Below are 19,123 nucleotides of genomic sequence, written 5' to 3'. Positions count from 1 at the left end.
GGTGCGAGACTCTGATAGGGAGCAGGGAAGCCGTCAAGCAGCCGTCAAACGGCATCCAAACGGCCATCCGGATAGCCAGGATTTCTGAAACAAATCGTCAAGGTTGGCCATCTCAGTATATGAAGAGCCCTGCTCGCCTGTCAAATGTCTTGTCAGGGTCCCTGGCGCGGGCGCCAATACGCATCTTCTATTCTTGTCCTCCCCATGTCGATCTTGCAAACGGCTGGCCAAATCTCCCCTTGCCGCCTCGTGTTCCCTCATGCCATCGAACGAGCGTCCGCCTTCGCTAACGGCCCAATCGCCAATAGCTGACTGCCGAAGATAGAAACACCGCCTTCTTCCTGCCAATCTGCAGTCAAGATGACAAGAGACCTATCTTTGTCGAGGAGCGCAGTCCACTTTGCAATGTCCTATATGTTGGCGGCTGGTCTCAGAGGACGACGGGTTGTCCCTGGTTCTTCGAAACATATACAGTGGCCATATCCAGCCTCCAGCCAGGTATTTTCATAACCTCCCTTTTGCTTTCGCTTTTGTTTTCGCAGTCTCAGCAGATCTGCCGGCCAGACTCTTTTCTTCATTAATACTAGGTAATATCGGAAGTGAGGTCTCTTGTCGCTTCACCATGAGGTACGCCGTTCTGCTCGCCTCGATGGCTACCACGCTTCTGGCGGCACCTACGCTTACGAGAGATACAATGGCATGGACACCGACGTTAGCAGGCTACTTCGATGTTGTGTACAGCTACATCCAGCAAGCAAGGGCTACCGGTGGTTCTCCGCCAGCATGTGATCTCTCAAAAGCCGCCATGCCCATCGCCCCAACACCTTTACCAACTCCTGACGGCTTGAAGCTGGTGCATGTTGCTATCGGACGGGGGGTGCAGGTATGTGTGATCACAGGTTGATTGGGAACAACACTGACGGCCATAGAACTATACTTGTGCCAACTCCACTGCTACTCCCGCCGCAGTGGGCGCCATTGCCAAATTTTACAATGCTTCCTGCGTCGCCAGCGATTACCCGGATCTGTTGGACCTGATACCGACTGTTGCACTGTCGTACCCTGTCCCGTCTGGAGCAGACTCTCCCCTCGAGCCATCTGATCTCGGCCTATCAAGCCACCACTTCTTCTCCAACACGACCACTCCGGTATTTTCCTTTGATGTTTCCTCAGGACCGCAGCTTGGCAGAGTGACGGCCCAGAAAACAAATGATTCTGTGGCTCCATCGAATGCTCCAGTCGGCGTGAACGGCCAAGGCAACGGTGCCGTACCTTGGCTCTATCTCAAATCCCGGTCTACCACTGTTGGCGACATCAAAGCTATCTATCGACTGAGCACAGCAGGAGGCAGTCCACCTCCATCGTGTGCAGACCAACCTTCTACCATCAGCGTGGACTATTCCGCTGTCTACTGGTTCTGGGAGTAGCGTGTGCTCGGGGCGAAGCCGATGGTTTCACGGCGGCTTTTTTGCGCGTTTTAGACGGCGGCGTTGGGGTTTCTTTCATGGATAACAGATACACTGAAGTCTTGGATGGCTATATGATGGAATGAGCCTCTCATGGACCAGTCTAGGTAATACAAAACCTGGCCGTACATAGCCATATACATGTACTCTCACAATGAAGTTTGAACCGTTCCAGACGGGTCTTGGAGTTTGCGGCTGGGACGCGTTGCACGCCCAGCCCATGGGTGGTTGGTGCTACACGACAGTCGACTGTTGTACGTGTACCACGCGAATGTTGCAAGGCTGCAGGAGCGTGTTTCCTGTCACAGTGACAGTGTGACTCGTGAGTGGTTTTTCTGTTCGTGACTGAGGATATTCTGCCATTTCCGTATCGGGCAAGTTTCCCCAAAAAGAACTTGGCAAGTAAACATGAACACTCAACAAACTTCAGCCTCAGCCTCGACCATTTTTCTCGGATCAAGTCGAAGTTTCTTCTATTATTGATGCTATAGTCCGGTTCGAAGCCAAGTTGCCTAGCTCCAGACTCACGTTCGATACCAGCACTGGACGGTAGTCTTCCTCCTCATCCGTGAGTGGCTGCATTACATGCTTCGCTCTCAACGGATACAACTTCAGCTGCGTCGGTTTATCCACGGCAGGCTGAATCTTCGTGCACCTCAATCTCCACTGTCGTAGGGTGGTACTACCAAACAAAGTTTCCGAGTTGTATGGTACTAGCAGAATCAAGGTCATGCAGCCAACGGTCATCATATGAACCCCCTGGTCGCCACGTATACCGCTGGAACCACCACTGAAGCTTGAACCTGAACCTCCCTTTTCTACGAGGCTGGGAACGATTCGGCTCGTGTCCGCTGGAGAGGCAGACCTCCGTGACTGTAGCTCGAGTGGAAAATAAAGAGCGATGAGGCCAAATGGTGCTGACGACCTTGTTGACCTGAGCCGAAGAACAGAAACCTCGAGCAAGGAAGATGAGTATGAGAAGGGAAAGTTCCGATCATTCTGGAGACGGGAAGCAGGCCATTGATGAACAGCAACGCTGGCTCAAAAAGAACAGTTGTTACATTCAGGCTGGAAACCGGCGCACGCAGCACGACCAATATGAGCACTACCCCAGTACAAGATTCCAGGCCGCATCTTTCGTTCCAGGCGTATCACCAGCCTGTTCTGAGTTCTGACTCGCGATCTTTTATCGAAGTGATCGTCAGGATCCGGTGGGTATACAAGAAGTCTACTAGACTCTGGGTTTGGTTCGAGCCGCAACCTCAGCAATTCCGGCCTGCCACTGCAATCTTCTTTTGGGAAGAGCAGGTGTCGATTCATTTCACATCGATTGTTGCAATGTGAGAACCCTGCATCAGCCCAAACCTGTAATGGAAGCACTGCGGTGGGAGATTCGACAGGGCTTTGGCTTAAGTCAGCATCGAGTTCTCTTGTCTGCAGAGGCCGCACATTGTAGCTTCAGTTGCAGGGAGTGTCGAGGGAATTGAGTAGTACGTAGTACCTAGGTACCTAGCTATTCGCCGTGATACTCGACAACGTCATGCTGGTCCCAGAGTGGACCTTCACCTGCCGGATTATAGCTGTTAAGGTTCATAAATTGCAGAAGCACATTTTCCTCCGCAATCGACCATAGAATCGAGAAAACAGTGCTTCCCGTCCGCTCGTTCACCACGAGATGTGCGAGATTACCAGAACGGGTTTGGCTGGCATTTGGGAGGTCCGTCGAGGGCAAAAGGGGGTGGCCGGGCTGAAAGGGGGGCGACCGGTGCGTATTACTGTAGTTGAAATGTTACCATCTACCTAGCCTCAGGGAGGTCGTCGGGTTGCGATTAGCGTATTGGGTCCCCCGTCGCCCGTGGCCAAAAGGCGGTCGTCCATGATTGGCCATGTAGCGTGCTGAGGACTACCCCATAACTCCACAGCGAAGTCGCAGCTGGACCAAACTCTTGATCCCCAGGGTCAACCGTCCTTAGGGGTCAACCGTCTAGGATCATACCGCTCAAACCAAGCATTCATGCAAGCCAAAAAGGGCCCGAATTTCTGGAAGGAATGGGAGACTTTCTCCGCGTACACACACACACACACACACACACACACACACACACACACACACACACACACACACACACACACACAAAATTTATTACGCCCGGCGGCTAAGCCGAAAGGGCAACTAAAGCTATTCTACTAATACATTTCTCAAGATAGGGCATACTCTCCTTGAAGCCCGTACAGATACAACTTTTTGCTCTTTATCGATCGCTCGCTCGCTTGCTACGTCTGTACGGATTCTCGTGTATTAGCAATCTTACCGTAGCAGTCTGGCTTGAAGTTGCTTCTTCAAGTGTTCAGCGTCCTATCCTCGGCGGCTGAAGCGCGCCTGCTTGATGCGACACGAGGTGAGGGTGAGAAAGGACGGATGTGATGATTGAGGGTTGAGTTATGGTTCGTCAGCGAATGTTGTCAAGTCGTCCTGTTGCCAGTGCGAATCGTATCGTCGTCCGAACTGCTTTTAGATTTGGAGTCCAAGACTTGTCATCTGCCATTTGTTTTCCTCCCAGATAGAAAGACAGGTTGCTTCTGTGTCTTGTTGTACATTGGAGCATCTCCGTACGGAAAGTCGTCCATCTGGTGCATCGGAATAAGAAGTGATCTACTGTCTCTCGTGCGTGCCCGCACGCGCATTGATCGCTTGGAGCTGCAGTGATCCGGTGAAGGTAGCTGTTCAGTCTTGCCATGCCGGTCCTGAGTTGCGCCAATATGTTCGCTTCGTTCCATGCCAAATTATCGTACAACTTCCTTGTATGCTTGCCCGGTAACGCTGTGTCCACTCTCTTGGAATATGCCCCAACCTTTTCTGGCAAACATCTAGTGGTGCCTCGTTTGGCCCGCGCGGCGTTGAGCATGGTGGACTTCATCCCAGGTCGCTGGCGTGGTGGATGGCTTTCTGGGCTGGTTGCTTTCTGTGCTCTGTCTTTGGCGTACTTCTTTAGCTTGTCGTCGTCGTGTGCCGGGGTCCATATGACTGTCATCGTATTGCCCTTTCTCTGTAGCCGTCGTATGGAGACATAGATGTGACAAATGTACTCCTGTCCCGACTGTTGGCGTGGGTGTCTCGGTGAGAGCACCGCTGCCTTGTTACTCGTCAATAGCGCGATTTTGCGGAACCTGAGCGGCGGAAGCTGCTTCAGGGCTTGCGCCATGGCCGCAAGTTCTCCGGAGTACGGATTCTGTTGTGACCTCGATCCAATCGTGGAGTAAATGGTCTTGCGCTTTGGCTTACGGCGCGATGATGTTGCCAATTGGGTCGCCACGCCAAACCCTACCACGCCGTTACGTGCTGAGCAACTGACGGCCACCCGCGCTGCGACATCGGTCTGGTCCGGGGTGGTGCCGTCGGTGAACGTCTGTATTCGCTTCTCCCAGGGCGCTAGCAAGAACGGGTGGATGGTCTCCAACTCCTCCATTGCAAAGCCTTTGAGAACCTCGGCCACGTCGTACAGCGGCGAGCGAAATTGTCTTCTGAATCTCCGCATCTTGGACGTCTTCCGGCGGAGTGGATTGGTGTCTGGCAATGTATGGATGTCGGTCCAGAGCTTGACGACTCTCCTCCAAACTCGATCCTGTGCTGGAGCGATGTCGGCTTCTGCTTCGGCGACACTCGTGGCAACCGTGAGAAAGGTGCCAACGATCGCCTGTGCTCCCACCCGTTGCACCCTGTTGATTGGACCTTTGAGTCGATTGGTACAAGCGTGCATCCAGACATTGGAGGCGTAGTCCACCACTGGCACGACCGTCGACGTGAAAAGTTGACGTGCCGTCGCTGGTGACAAGCCTCTCAGCCGCTTTAGCTCGAGCGCGGCCTCGAGGCCTTTCGATGATGCTCGCGCGATGTGTTCCTTGTACTTGATCTTGGCATCCATGATCACTCCCAGAATCTTGACATGCGGTTTCGGTGAGACTTGTTGTCCCTTGATGTCGAAGGGCTCCGCGTTGGACTTGTGCGATTTGCGGGTGAAGTGTATGATGGCCGTCTTCTCTGCCTCGAATGTGGCGCCACTCCTTCTTTCCCAATCTAGAGCGTCATTGATAATGGCTTCGATACCTTCCCGGTTGCTTTGTGCCGTGGGCCCAGTGACCCATGCTGTAAAGTCGTCGACGAATGCGATTGCTCCGCCGCAACTGTCAATGTGTCGCTGTACTAAATCAGCGTTGAAGAACAGAAACAGAATCGGGGACAAGGGGGAGCCTTGAGGGAGACCAGCCTGCGGCAGACTCCGCACCTCCGAGGCCTGCCCGTTGATCTGAATGGTCGCCGTGCGGTCCGAGCAGAACGCCTCTGTCCAGCGAAGGATCTTCTCCGGCATGCCCCGTGCCTTCATTCTCTGGATCAATCTTCCTTCACAGACTCCATTGTAGGCTCCCTTCACGTCAAAGCTGACCAAGCTCAGGATCTTCCTCCCGCGCCAGGCGGTGAGGATCTCTTCTTGTAGTAGCAAGAGGGCTTGCTCTGCCGATCGTTGTTTCCGAGCCCCAAAATGGTTAGTGGGCAGGAGGCCGTAGGTCTCGACAGCATACGAGATCCTCTCCGCGATCACCGATTCCAGCACTTTGCCCAGCGTTGCCAGGAGTGAGATCGGTCTCCAAGCTTTGGCGAGCGTGTAATCATCCTTGCCCGGCTTTTTCAGCGGAATGATCTTTGCATGCCTCCATTGACTGGGTAGTGTACCCTCGTCGAGAGACGCGCGGAACAACGCCAGCACATAATGCCTCACGGCTGGCCATATTTGCTTCCAGACAACCACCGGTAGCCCGTCCTCGCCTGGTGCTTTCCATGACCTCGCAGCGAATAATCGCCGTTCGACCTCTTCCATGGTGAGGGCCGGCATCGATATGGGCGCTCGTTGCGGTTTCGGGCCTTCGTCTTCGATGTCTTGTGGCAAAGGAGGAAAGAACGTGGAGAGCAGCTCCTCCGCCTGTTCGTGACGATCGCTCGTGATTGTCTCGTCTCTTTTGACCAGCTGCGGAACTTTTCCGAACGCTGTATCATCCTTGGACTGCAGATACTTCGCAGCTTTCCAGATGTTGTCATTGTCCGAGAGAAATTCGCTCCAGTGTTTCTTCTTCTGCTGTCGGATCGCGTCATGATACTGCCTGGCGGCGGCCCTGGCTGTCTCCTCCAGGCTTGCAGCGAGTCGCCCTGCCCGTCGTTCACTTCGGGCGCGGTTTCTCCAGCAGGTATAGATGCGCCTCAATTGCGTCAGGTCAGCTGTCCACCAGCGTTTTGCATACGGTGATGGCCGAGCCTTCGGCGTGAGAGTATGTCCCGCTTCCAGCACCGCTGACATTAGCGTGTCTGTCTTGGTTTGTACTGTCCCGTCGAAAGGACGGGCGTTCAGCGTCTTCGCAATCCTGGCCTTGATTTCTTTCCACGGTGCGTTCTTAAGCAGGAGCCGTTCTTGCTGCTTTGGGATCGGGACGGAAACGTCAAAGATCGTCTCGATCGCCCGGTGGTCAGATCCATGTTCATTCCTGTGTATCGAGCACTTGACTGTCGACACTGCCAGTTCCTCCGAGGCTAGGACCAGGTCGATAGTGGTTGCATACGGTCCTCCCTGCCACGTCTTGGTCCCTCGAGGGAGCAAGCTACTGAGGGCGAGGGCGCTCATTAGGTCGATGATCCGATTGGCTTCACCTTGTCTCACGAGGGACACCTCATCTCCTCCCCAAAGTTGGTCATGCTGATTGAAATCTCCCGCGAACACTGCCTCCACCACCGCGCCTGCCTCTCGTCTCACCTTTTCCACCGCCTTGTGCATATGGTCACACGCCTCTCGCAGAGCTTGCGGGTCTCCTGGTGGGATGTAGACCGAGACCACTAGGATCAGCCGCTCCGGAAGTCTAACCACCGCCGCCGTCAGGTCCGGGGACTCGATCCCGAACTGCTCCGCCTCCATCTCTTTGTTCACCCACAGCATGCTCCGAATTGGCCATCTCCCTTCCCTGTACTATGGGGGGACCATCTTGGTCCACTTGTGATGACCCATGGGTGTTGTCAACAATCTCCCTTGGATTGTTCGTGCATGGGGTTCTTGGATCGCGAGGATCATCACGTCTTGTATATCTTCGTCATTCATCAGGCTGTCGTGTATTTCGCCTTGTTTTCTCACATTGAGCTGGATCATATGAAACGTCCTATTCGTGAGGAGATGGGTAGAGCTTTCGGCAGTTTCGGCTGTACGATTCGTGAGGGCCTCCGCATGGCACACATTTCAGAACCGTTGCGGTACACTCGCGGTGGCGATGGCCTCCATTAGCACACCTCGCGCATTTTTGGGTGTTCTTGCACTAAAACGCCTTGTGACCTGGCTCTTGACAAGTATAGCATTGCTCTGGGCGTGACCGGCGTTCAAACGTCCGGGCGTAACCAGATTCTCCGGCCACATGGAAATATCCCTCCCTCAGAAAGCGACCCGCGTCACTGCCTTTCGTGAGGTAGACCACCATGGAGCCATAGGCCTTGGCGACGGTTCTGTTACTCAGCCATCCGATTTTTGCCACCGTTGTCTCGTTCTCTTGACTGAGGGCCTCTGCTGCCCCCGTCTGAACATTTCCATTTGCATCCAGAATTGCCAGACGATTGACATTATCCACTTTGACGGGATAGAGCTCGTCCCGGAGTACTCTGATGCCGGGTGCGATCTTCGTTTCCGCCACCTGTTTGACCATGTGCAGTTCGGTTTCGTCTCTGCATGCGATCTTGACGCGGCTTGCGTTCATTGCATCTCTGGTCACAGCCCGGCAGCGCCAACTGTTTTGTCCCTCACCGGTTCGCATCTCTTTCTCCACCGTCGCCCTGATGGCGCCTGGAGAGGTCTTGTCCATGTCCTGTTCTGTCACTCGGGAGGCGTCGATCGTGCAGTACAGCGTATCTGTAGCGGCCCAGTGGTTGGGGGGATGGCTTGCGACATGGTTGGCGTACGTGGTTATTCGGTCAGATGTCCCGTGCGTCGAATTTGACCCTGTTTGGCTTGCTACGATGGACGCCCATGACTGTGTCGAGGGCAAAGATGCGGACAGGCTACTGAGTTGATTCCGGAGCATGCCGATTTCATCCTTGAGCTCGCAGTTCTGTTCTTTCACACATTGCTGTTCTTCCTTTAACTCCTTCAACTCGGCTTGGGCCTCTTGGATCGTCTCGTTTTGTTGATCAATAGTGTTCTTGAGGTCCTTGACCAAGGCAACCAGCTCCTGCAGGCTGGCTGCGGTGTTTCCGTTCTCCTCATAATCGTCGTCGCTGTCTTCGACATCCCGAAAACGTGATGGTAGAGTCTTCTCGGCTCGAGTCGTTCGGCGCGTGCGGTACAATGCCTGGTTCTCGCGGACTTTGGAGGTCGGTGCCGGTGCACGCCTGCTTCGAGGTGCTCGGGCGAGCTTTTCTGGCGATACGGTGATGGTCGCGCTGCTTGGAGTTCGATTCATCGTGGTCATTGGGTGCGGGTGCAGCCGGCGCTAAGGACACGTGTCCTCTGCGGGGTGCGCGCTTACCCCCTGAGGCCTTTTTCCTCGATGCGATGAAGCGTTTTATGATCAAAAGTTCCGGGATGTCCCCGCGAGTACCCGCTCCAGATACAGTCTTTCAAATAAGGTCAAATAAGGTCTCTCCGCGTACAGTAATGTGCAGAATCGGCGTCACTCTGACAGACAGACAACTCTTTCAATGATGGGTGGATCCAGTCCACGGTACTTTAGCTTCACTAAAAATGGTTAAGGTGGAAAGAGGCAAGGGAGCCAATTACGTTGAAGAAACACTATCCATTGTAAATAGCCGCTTTCAGTAGGGATGAACTCGCCATCATTGGAAGAAGCTATTTAGGCTCTCATTCACAAGCCCTGCTTCCATTACCCTGTAGTCGCCAAGGAAAACTGACTCGAGCTCGTGATTGTTGCTTTAACATGAGTGAGTGGCAGGGTTCTCACGCGACCTGGGACACCTTCCTGTCATGGCTTTCCGGCGTGGACGACCTCGCGGCGACCTCAGTTTCAAAAACCACCAACTATATCGAGGAATGAAAGAAGGATTGCTCGATGTAGAGTGAACCTGACTAGTCAATATACGTAACCAAATCAATCTACCATGTCTTCTCCTCCGAGCCATTAATGCCATGGGGCCTAGTCACTGAGACGATAGTAACTCGACCATTACCGCTCCCTATAGCCACAATATCCATATAACTTGCCCAGTCACCCGGACGGTACTCAGGAGGTAGCCATAAGATCCTCTCTGAGCCGTACATAATCCATTCACCACCAAGTCCTAGCTTCCTCCGAGAAGTGACGTCCGAATTCGATGGCTGCGTTGTGGAAGATAACGGTAATTGCGGTGGAAGAGGCAGGAGTTCACCATTTACCAGAATAGTTGAGCCATCATCGCTGAATTCGATGTCGTTCATAGTGGTATAAGTATTATGGCATAGGACCTCTGTCGCGCTAGTGATATCCCACACCCGCACCGTGCTGTCGTGTGAGCCGGACGCCACGCGCGATCCGTCACGCGAGAACACCACGCTGTTCACCCAGTCGGAATGCCCTTCGAGCGTATGTTGACACTCGCCCGTCTGCACATCCCACACCCGCACCGTGCTGTCGCCTGAGCCGGACGCCACGCGCGATCCGTCACGCGAGAACACCACGCTGTTCACCAAGGAGGAATGCCCTTCGTAAGTCTGTAGACACGCACTCCACTGTTCCGATAGTAGGCTTCGTATTTGTATAGTTGGTAACCGTTGTCCTCTAAATGTGTGTCGAACTGGACTTTTCAATGGGCTGAAATGCCAGGGAGAACCGTACACTTGCAATGGCGCCTGTGCGAGGATAGAGCTAAAGGTCAGGGTAAACCGTCGCGCATCCTCCATGAACGTAGAGACTTGGCTGTCTTTCTTGGCCACTTGTGACTGCAATGTAGTAATCAAGCCAATACTTTCCGGGATTTTACTTATAAGACTCATACATTCAAGCCAATGAAGAAAATACGTCCGGAGAAAACTGTCAATCTCGTCGCCGTCCCGGATCTGGCGTTCACTCTGCTGGAGGTGAAAGATCCAGAAGCAGCACGCGTATTGGAGATGTTGAGGAATAGACGCGTTGATAGTTGCATAACTGATCTCACTTCGGAGTATTCCCGGGCGCTCTAGGTGACAAATATCTTTACGTAAGCCCTGGGAACCTCGGAGAAGTGTGAGACATTTGTCGAGTAGAAATCCATGTGCGGTCGGCTTATCAATCGTGAATTGCCGTCCAAGATCAGAATGCCTTTTCTTTAGCAGAAATTCTCGGAAGGAGAGATGAAGGAGATGAATTGGTGCATTAGGATCGGAGGGGATCCAGAGGACGGAGTGGAGACACCGCAATTGGTCGTCAATATCCGTCTTCTCAATTTGAAGTAGCTTGGCTAAGGATGTTGTCGATAAAGGGTTGGCAAGGAGGACGATAGAGCCTACAATCTCATGAAAATCACGACAAAGCTGCTCCTTCTCCTCGGCATCGTCAACACCAGCTAATAGCTGACGGAGCACTGGAAGGTATGTCAGCTCGAGTTGTGATCTCTGTCCGATAGGTTGGTCGAGGACTTGACGGAGTCGCTTCTGTGGATTGCCTTTCAAGTCACCGACAAAGCGGCAGACTGTCGCTGCAACGATGAAGAGCGGCACCGCTAAGTCAGTTAGAGCGTTAAGAGATTCAACATCCGGCCAGCCAGGAGGAACGGATTGATCCGATAGACGTCGGTGTGCATCTCGAATCCGCGTGAATTCATCTTGTAGATATATAGAAATGTCGTGTCGAATTGTCGAAGGCGGAATATTGTGGAGAATGAGATCTCGATGTTTAGCAGTACTCACTTCCGTGAACGCGTGGCGAATTGGCACCTCTGGTCGGCTGGTGAGGAAGGCACGGATACTAATGGTCCTTAACTCTCGCAGGCGGGAAAGTTGAGCGATCATAACGTTGATATCGCCCTCGCGGTCACATTCGTCGAGGGCGTCGACCACTAATACCACGCTCGCTAACGGGATAGAGCCAACTTTAGTGCAAGGCAGGAAAATCAGCTTGTCGAATTGTTCCTTCAGTGCCCGGGTTGCGATCTCTGGATCGTCCTCGATCGCCTGATGAACATGAGGTCTCAACGCCGGTATCTGCCGCACCATTTCGCGAACGATGGTCGAGACGAACAACCTCGCATTCTCACGATCACGCTCTCCTCGCTTGAAGAAGAAACTGGCCCCGAGCCGGCCATGATCGGAAAAGGTCTGCGCCACCGTGCGAGATATCGTGGATTTGCCGGTCCCGGCGCCACCATTCAACCAAAAGATGGATTTACCGTCGGCTTGGCCTGCCCACGTGTAAATATCCCGGAGTAAGTCGACGCGAGTGTCGGGATGGCATCGGGCATCAAGTTCATCTTGATAAGAATTAAACGCCGCACCAACTGCCACAGGGAGTTTGTCAAGGTTGAGTTTATGTTCTAGCCTCTCAACCGCTCCCTGGACTGTGTGAATAGCATCGAGCTTCAGTAAAGTTTGACGTAACTCTTCGTGCTGCTTAGCCGTCAAATGTCGATTACAGGTGCTCGCCTCGATATCGGCACGGTTGGCCATCTTGTGGCACTCGTCCTCAAATGTCGACACGTCTTCGACCCGCCAGAATGCGTCAAATACGCGGGTGATGCTGCCCTTCTGATAGAGCCGGATGGCTTTCCCTAGAAACCGTAATATCAGGGCATGAAACTCGATCAGGCAGGATTCGAGATTGCCCCGTGTCAGGCTGGGAGGTAGTGTAGCCATATAAGTCATATACGCCTGAAGTCGATTCGATAGGTAGAGAGCTGTTTCGAGACCCAAAAGAAGAGCCGCCATTTGGCTTTTCTCCGAAGTGGCTGCCTGCGTATAGTTAGTATAATTCGTCCACCACACTTAATAACGAACGCTACCTCGAGGAGAAGACGGATGCCAGCCCAGGGCAGACCGACATGGATAGGGTCTGCATTAGAGACTACATCTCCCACGGCCTTGAATCGATCCAGCCAGCTCACGATATTGTCGGCCTTCTTCTGCAAGACAACGGATTGTCCACCGAACTGAAAAGTCCACCTCTTAGATTGACATATCGCCTGCTTTTGCCTAGTCGCCGTAAGCGCTTGCCGTACGATTGTATTGATGTCCGCCGCATTTGACACTGTATATTGTCGAATAGTGTCTTGCTCTTGCTGAGAGAGACAGAGGAAGACTCGATCTTCGAAACTCTGTGCGCCGACGATCGACGTTCCTGAAGGATTTGGGTTGGGCGGAGAGGTGGAGGTTGCGGATAATGCCGAGTGGTGACTACTAGGGCGAGTGGACGTGCCAGAAATCCACTGGAACACTCGATCACGCTTTCGACGCGGCTTTGGGGAAGCCATGAGGTCATATCCTACAGCGTAGAAGAAAGCATAAATAGGCCATCGATGAACAGGAAAACAGGAAGGTTGACTTCGACTCGAAGTGATATCAAGATGAGGCTGACTGCCAGCATTGTCGTCAAGTCTGCGTGCCGGGCGCTTAGGCAGATGCCAGGGTCTTGGGACCTATCAGGTGGATGCATAGCCTCATTGAGCGACAGCAACGGTGGCCGGATTCTATCACGTGCAGTTTGTAATTGCATCAAGATTAACTAGTTAACTGAACTTTCGCCCTTTATATAATCATGAAGAAGGGCGGAAAAGGGGGACCCCTGATCGAGTTCGTGGAAGCACCTGACCTGTATTGCACTGGAAGAACAAGTCCCGGGCAAACGATATGACTTGCCAAGTACTCGGCAATCCTACCGAATATAGATCTTCCACCTGCCGGCCGGCATCTCTTCACTGCGGTAAACTACCCATTACAAGAGCTTCGAACTGTCCGTACCTCCATGATGTCAGACCTTACGGTGAGGATAGAAATAATAGAGACGGCTCTCAATAATACGACTCAGATGTTCATTCATCTGTTTGCTCAATATCTGAAGACGCCTCCAGACAATGTGTCGACCGGCGAGCGGACTCACCAACAGGATTTGCAGGCATAGAATCTACCTGCCTGGGCAACGGCGATTACGGAGATTATGGTCAATGTGATTACCCTTTCTACGAAGATTTGGCAGGGGACGGCCTTGTTTTTGGTCGCCATGAACAACCAACGCGCGTTTCGTAGTCATCAGTGTTTCACGGTGACTACCAAGACCCTATTCTTCGCATAAGTCGGATGCAGGTCTTGCTCGGCTATACGTACAAGCCAGCCATCGAAAGCGCGTAAAGTAAGACGTCCGTTGCTGCTCGTGGTGAAGTCGGCCAGCGTGCTCAATGAAAGTTCAACGACAGAGCTCTAGGCTGTATATCTGATTACCGTTCCTGATATCACTGAATCAGGGTCAGAGACTATGAATTCCTCTATCCCCACCACCAAGTCTGCTATCCCACTAACCATTACACTCGGTCAAGTCAGAGTTCTTCGAGTCTGTCTCTAAAAGATGGCTGTAGTATGTCTGCGATACTCATTTCTTTAGCCCGGACCTCAAACCAATAGTTGCGAGGAAGAAGGAGAGGTCCGTATATTGTCAGCTTGACTCCAGCTTCAGACATCAAGACCCCCGGCACGACTGTCAGCTGGATATCTGCTTTACTGACAAGCCTGGGCCGCTGTGTCTATGGTGCCGCACCTGCCTCCACCTTAGCTTCCTTTAGTAAGAAGCTACATTCCTCCACAGCTTTCGCTGGATCTTTCTTGTGGGTCAGAAGGAAACCCTGAATCTGAGCGGGGCTAAGGGCGCCACTGAGCTTTGTTGGACACCTACCAGCATCCTTCGCGTCGTCACCGTACATACAGAGAAACAGCTCTCTGATTTGCTGCTTACTCGCCAGCTTGAACTCAATCCTCATAGCCACTCTTCCCGGATGCACGAGTGCACTGTCATGCGCCTCCGGGTAATTGGTTGTCATAATCAGAATTCGACCTTCAGAAGACGCTACGCCATCAATAGCGTTCAGTAAGCCAGAAATGCTAATAGCATTATCTGGCTTCCCCAGGCACGACGCTTGGGTCGTTCTCCTCCTCCTCTTGGGGGTGAGATCGGGAAAGCTCAGTAGAGTCAATGTCCTCTAAGAGGAATATGCATCGCCGTGGAAGTCTATTGAAGAGAGCAATCAGTGCGTCCTCAGTGGGAATAACTTCAGTCAGTGACTGGCAATATATAGCGAGTCCAAATACACCTGCCAAAGCGAAACTCATGCTTGATTTGCCTGTCCCGGGAGGACCCCAGAACAAATAGCCATGTCGATATGGAATGCCATGTTCTGAATACCATCTGGCTGTCCCAGGTTGGAGGAATTCGTTCGCGTCAATCAAAATCTTTGCCTGTGCCTCGAAATCAAGCACGACCATTTTCAGAGGACGGTACGGCCGGGCGAGAGCAAATTCCCACATGGTATAACCGGGCTGCTGATCGCTCACCTACGACCGAGAGGATTCAACACCATCTTGCCGTGCTGGCCCGGCCCAATATTGTGCGGCAACAGTTTCATTATTCCAAGGCTCTCACCAGTGGCATCCCCTTTGTCAATGCACGGAATTCGATCATGCTTCTCTTCTCACCGTTCCTAGAGAAATCCGAGTTGGCGATACAGAAGTACCCTAGGTTTGAGAATTCCTTCGTCACCGCCGGAGGTGTCTTGTTCACTCGCGGCTGGATCCATGAGTATTGTGTACACGCCACGCAATACATATCCGAACTGGACAGTCACATTTCCAGGACTGGGTCCAATTGGAAGGTCCAAGGATGGGAGATTGCGCTGACTCTTGTTGCATGGCTTTTTGACTTTGGTACCGATGAAAATTTCCTCTGGGAAGCATTCCGTACCCATAGAGACAAGATCCTGGGCAGCAATTCGGAGAAACAAGCGGACTCGCTCACAGACATCCAGCCGGTAGGAAATCCACAGGTCGTCGAAGACATTCACCGGGCACTTTGGAGCGGCCGCTCAACCGATATGACCGGGTCTCGTCAAGCTCTTGCCCCAACTAGTGATCGGCCCGGGGCCAAGTTTTCCTCGGCGCATAAGGTAACTGCATATGTTCTTCCGGTTTGGTCAACGTCCATATCCATAAGAGCCGGAAAAGTGGGTGATCGGAATATCTTACCGTTCATCCACCTAACGTTAGCATTCCTTTGGAGCTCATCATTTGTAATCAAGAAATTTGTGCCGGGGGGAGAAGTGGTGGTGTCACCTCTCTGGGGAGCACGAGAATTTCCCCGGCATAACCAAGACCGTCTCACCAGAAGTAGACTCCCTGCACGTTGAGCTCCGACATGTCTTGACGAATCTCCTACTTGGGCGGCGGCGGCGTTATCCCATCGCGCTCGTATATGATGGAAATCTCCACGGCCGTTGGCGTTTTCGTGGTCATGACCTGGAACATTTGACCATATATCCAGGCGTACCACTGCTTATCCGGCCAAATTGGAATTCCTATTTATAGTTTGCTCTTCTCTTTCTTGTCGAAGGCACAACGTGAAAACCTGCAATTCGCATTGCAAGACGGGATGGCGGTCCCGAAGCAGGTTGAAGGCTGGATGCTCGAAGCTCTCAACAGCCTCAATAGCAACCGTGTGGACGCAGTCCTTGAAAGCAGCGATTTCCTCTCACGGAAAGCGCAGTTTCAAGCCGGCCTGCAGGAAGCAAATCACATCGGCCAGTTTGAAGTCCTTTCCCTTTCTGCGTTGGAGCTGGTGCCTCTAGCCCAACTCATGCCAAGCGGACGGGTAGAGATGGCGAGAGTATGGTCCGCAGTCAATTTAAATTCGTAAAGCGACAATGGATCGATCGAGCTTTCCATTTGGAGGTCCGCTTTCGGCTAGACTGGAAAGAGTGGCGATGTTATTGTCGGGTTACCATGCTCTTCCAAAGTTGAGTTTTCGGGATGTAGAAGTCCGCGGGATCGACTTGAATATATTCTTCTTCCATGTCCATACTCAGGTCTCTATCAGCTATTGTGAAGATTGGCCTTCCCAAACTGTCTAGATATGCCACCGATAGGCCTCTCCGCTTCGGTCCCGTAGCTGTCACTCACTTAAAGCGTCCCACTGGAACTCTAGGAATTTTGTTTCTCCCCTTGTCATAGCCCTACCATAGCCCCCACACTCTTACTTGTTCGGGACTATCTCCGTTCCATTCCTGTATGTGTTCGTCGGCCTTCCCTCTCAACCCAGACCATGTCGGCGTCTGATCCCTGGGTCGGATGTGCGTACGTAAATGACGAAAACGTTCTTCAGTCACTTCCAAACCCATGAGACTGTGTGTGAATAACTTTATCACAGGGAGGACAGAAGAAAGACTGTTGGTGGTTCTGTCTGACATGCCACCAGCTGATTTCTCTGTTAGATCACAAGTCTTCGCATGATCATTCCAGAGATGGTCGTCGAGGTGGGTAGATTTGTGAAAGAAAGACATCCGGCAAATTTGCTTCGGGACATATCCACTGAGCAGGCTGTTGGTGCTGGCACTGGTCGTGTCCCCTCCAGTCGATCTCCGTATGCGATGCAATTTTGCATTCGTTGATTACTCTGGGGCCGGCCGATCCATAGATGCGAGGGAAAAGTCCGACACCTTCGATAGCAGATGATTGGACGGATCTTGAGGAAGGAGCTGAATTCATGAAAACTGTTCGGAGTTTGAAACGGCTCCTCCAAAGTGTTTCCTTGAAGAGGAAGACTTCCGCGGTCGTCCCCCGACTCACAGGCCGTATGTCGTTCGAGACCAGAGTCTTTGCTAATAAACGGTACACATAAACGCCTCGCCGCTTCGACGTGCCATTTCAGCTGTGGAAGAGCGGTGCGAAGTAGATAATGATCATGCCCAGGGAGACGATCCTCAATGAAAGTGCAACACTGAATGACCAGCCAGCAATGAAACTCAAGGTCCAACTGCGTGCTATAGTCGACCACGTCATTTGGCGGTCTTTCGCGAGCGAGGTGACTCTGGACATGAGCGCGAGTTTTGGTGAGCAGGCTTTTCAGAATCTCCCGTAAGGTTTTACAATCCGGCGATATCGAATGCAGCTCTTGCACGAAGGGTCCAGACCGCTAAGTAAGGAACCGGACTGGTTCTGCTTCTGGTTAGAATTGTACACCATCGGTGGTGATAGTGGTAATACCTGAGACAGTTGGAGAATCCCTGGATCCTGACACGGTGTAGTCCCGCACTTCTCATCGAGAATCACTGCCATAAAAAAGAACCACTGGTGCTCGAAATTGTATTCCGCAACCTTGATAGAACGAACCGGCTGACCATGGCCGTCGAAGCAGGTATACATGGTGAAAGGATAACTGGACTCCTGATAGACCCAGTCGCGATCGACATTATATCGTCGCACCGGCCTTACAAGAACATAGTTTCTCGCCGGAGTGGGCCGATCAATTCATAAATTGCCGAAGTTCTTGCATAGCATGTATAGGTCAGTGTCGGACCTAATCCTTCCTGAATAGCACCTTTCTGAAGGGTCGGAGAAGAGGTCTCGTAGAGGCCCTCGAATGGTGGTATCTGGGTGAATATATCGGGTAGAGTCTTGAACCTAAGACCAAGTAGATGTGTCATGTCTCCCTTTCGAAAAGCTGCTTCCAACTCTGGCCACGTGAAGCGCCGTTCCGCCGAAGGGAAATTCAGACACACTCCGTGGTCGAGGGCCGTGAGAGAATAATGTTCCACGTCCATCTCTTCTTGAGTCTTCGCTAGCCCTGCCGGGAAATATTGAAGCAGCGCAAACACGTGTAACATCAAACTCCGAAAACTTTGGGCTTCATTCGGAACGGCAGCGGGGACAGGCCTTCCAATAACCGACCACAAATCTTGGACTAGCTGGACCAAAATGCCTTCATTTTGTTGCCGTGCACGAGTCAACTCTTCATAATCTTCCTGTTTCAAGGCCTGAGGCGGATTGATGAAGATATCATGAAGACAGATCGCATCTCGAATAGGCCTTGAGGCCACGAGCGCCGGCCGGATGACTTTCCTCAGCGCCTGGATCATGCCCATCCTGAGCGTTGGACTGTGTATGTAATTGATCGACGCAGCAGCTCCCCACAGGCCCTGCTCGAGACTGCGTGGGCCTTTCGGTATTACACGTCCTCGAACGTCCTTCAACAGGTGCTCCATTTCTTCGGAAGTGCGGACTTCACGTTCATAAGATAGGCGGGTTTCCAGGTGGTATATTGCCTCGTCCCGTTCGTGAGTCGGCAAGCCCAGGGAGGGGTCAATGACAACAGTGAGTCGATTGAATTTCGTGAGGAAACTGGATCGGATCTTGCTGATAATCCGAAGTCGACCTCCATACAATGTGATTTGCCATCAATGGCTGAGTTCGAGGACAAAGCAGGCCCTTGGCGAGGTCATGGATCACGTCTGCCAAATTGATTCCTGAAGCACTAAGCGAGAAGCTTTCGCAGCGAACCTCAACCTCCACTATAGTGTCGCTGTCGCTGTCCCTGTGGTTCTCATTGTCGCAGAGTAAGATAAGTCCATGGTCTCGTACTTCGGCACGTCGTAAGGTTGTGTCATATCTGCCGGACCCTGCACCCACCCGTATCTGAGT

General features: G+C 52.4%; 4 protein-coding genes across 4 annotated transcripts; 2 read left to right on the top strand and 2 right to left on the bottom strand.

Moving 5' to 3' along the window:
• Nucleotides 1-622: 622 nt before the first annotated feature.
• A1O1_00215 (uncharacterized protein) lies at nt 623-1,427 on the top strand (the record flags this gene model as incomplete). The annotated part of the gene is made up of 2 exons (XM_007721135.1): nt 623-883; nt 930-1,427. 2 exons carry the CDS (start codon nt 623-625, stop codon nt 1,425-1,427), a joined length of 759 nt encoding a protein of 252 aa, XP_007719325.1.
• A 6,387-nt stretch (nt 1,428-7,814) lies between these two features.
• Nucleotides 7,815-8,948, bottom strand: A1O1_00214 (uncharacterized protein; the record flags this gene model as incomplete). Its single annotated transcript, XM_007721134.1, has 1 exon — nt 7,815-8,948. The coding sequence occupies one exon, from the start codon at nt 8,946-8,948 to the stop codon at nt 7,815-7,817; it is 1,134 nt and encodes a 377-aa protein (XP_007719324.1).
• Nucleotides 8,949-9,598: 650 nt separating this feature from the next.
• A1O1_00213 (uncharacterized protein) lies at nt 9,599-12,921 on the bottom strand (the record flags this gene model as incomplete). The annotated part of the gene is made up of 2 exons (XM_007721133.1): nt 9,599-12,403; nt 12,454-12,921. 2 exons carry the CDS (start codon nt 12,919-12,921, stop codon nt 9,599-9,601), a joined length of 3,273 nt encoding a protein of 1,090 aa, XP_007719323.1.
• A 1,896-nt stretch (nt 12,922-14,817) lies between these two features.
• A1O1_00212 (uncharacterized protein) lies at nt 14,818-15,837 on the top strand (the record flags this gene model as incomplete). Its single annotated transcript, XM_007721132.1, has 1 exon — nt 14,818-15,837. The coding sequence occupies one exon, from the start codon at nt 14,818-14,820 to the stop codon at nt 15,835-15,837; it is 1,020 nt and encodes a 339-aa protein (XP_007719322.1).
• Between the last annotated feature and the right edge of the window lie 3,286 nt (nt 15,838-19,123).

This window comes from Capronia coronata, assembly GCF_000585585.1.
Source record: "Capronia coronata CBS 617.96 chromosome Unknown acBCG-supercont1.1, whole genome shotgun sequence".
Classification (NCBI taxonomy): domain Eukaryota; kingdom Fungi; phylum Ascomycota; class Eurotiomycetes; order Chaetothyriales; family Herpotrichiellaceae; genus Capronia; species Capronia coronata.
The sequence above is the reverse complement of the archived record's forward strand: the minus strand, read 5'-3'. Positions and strand labels throughout refer to the sequence as shown.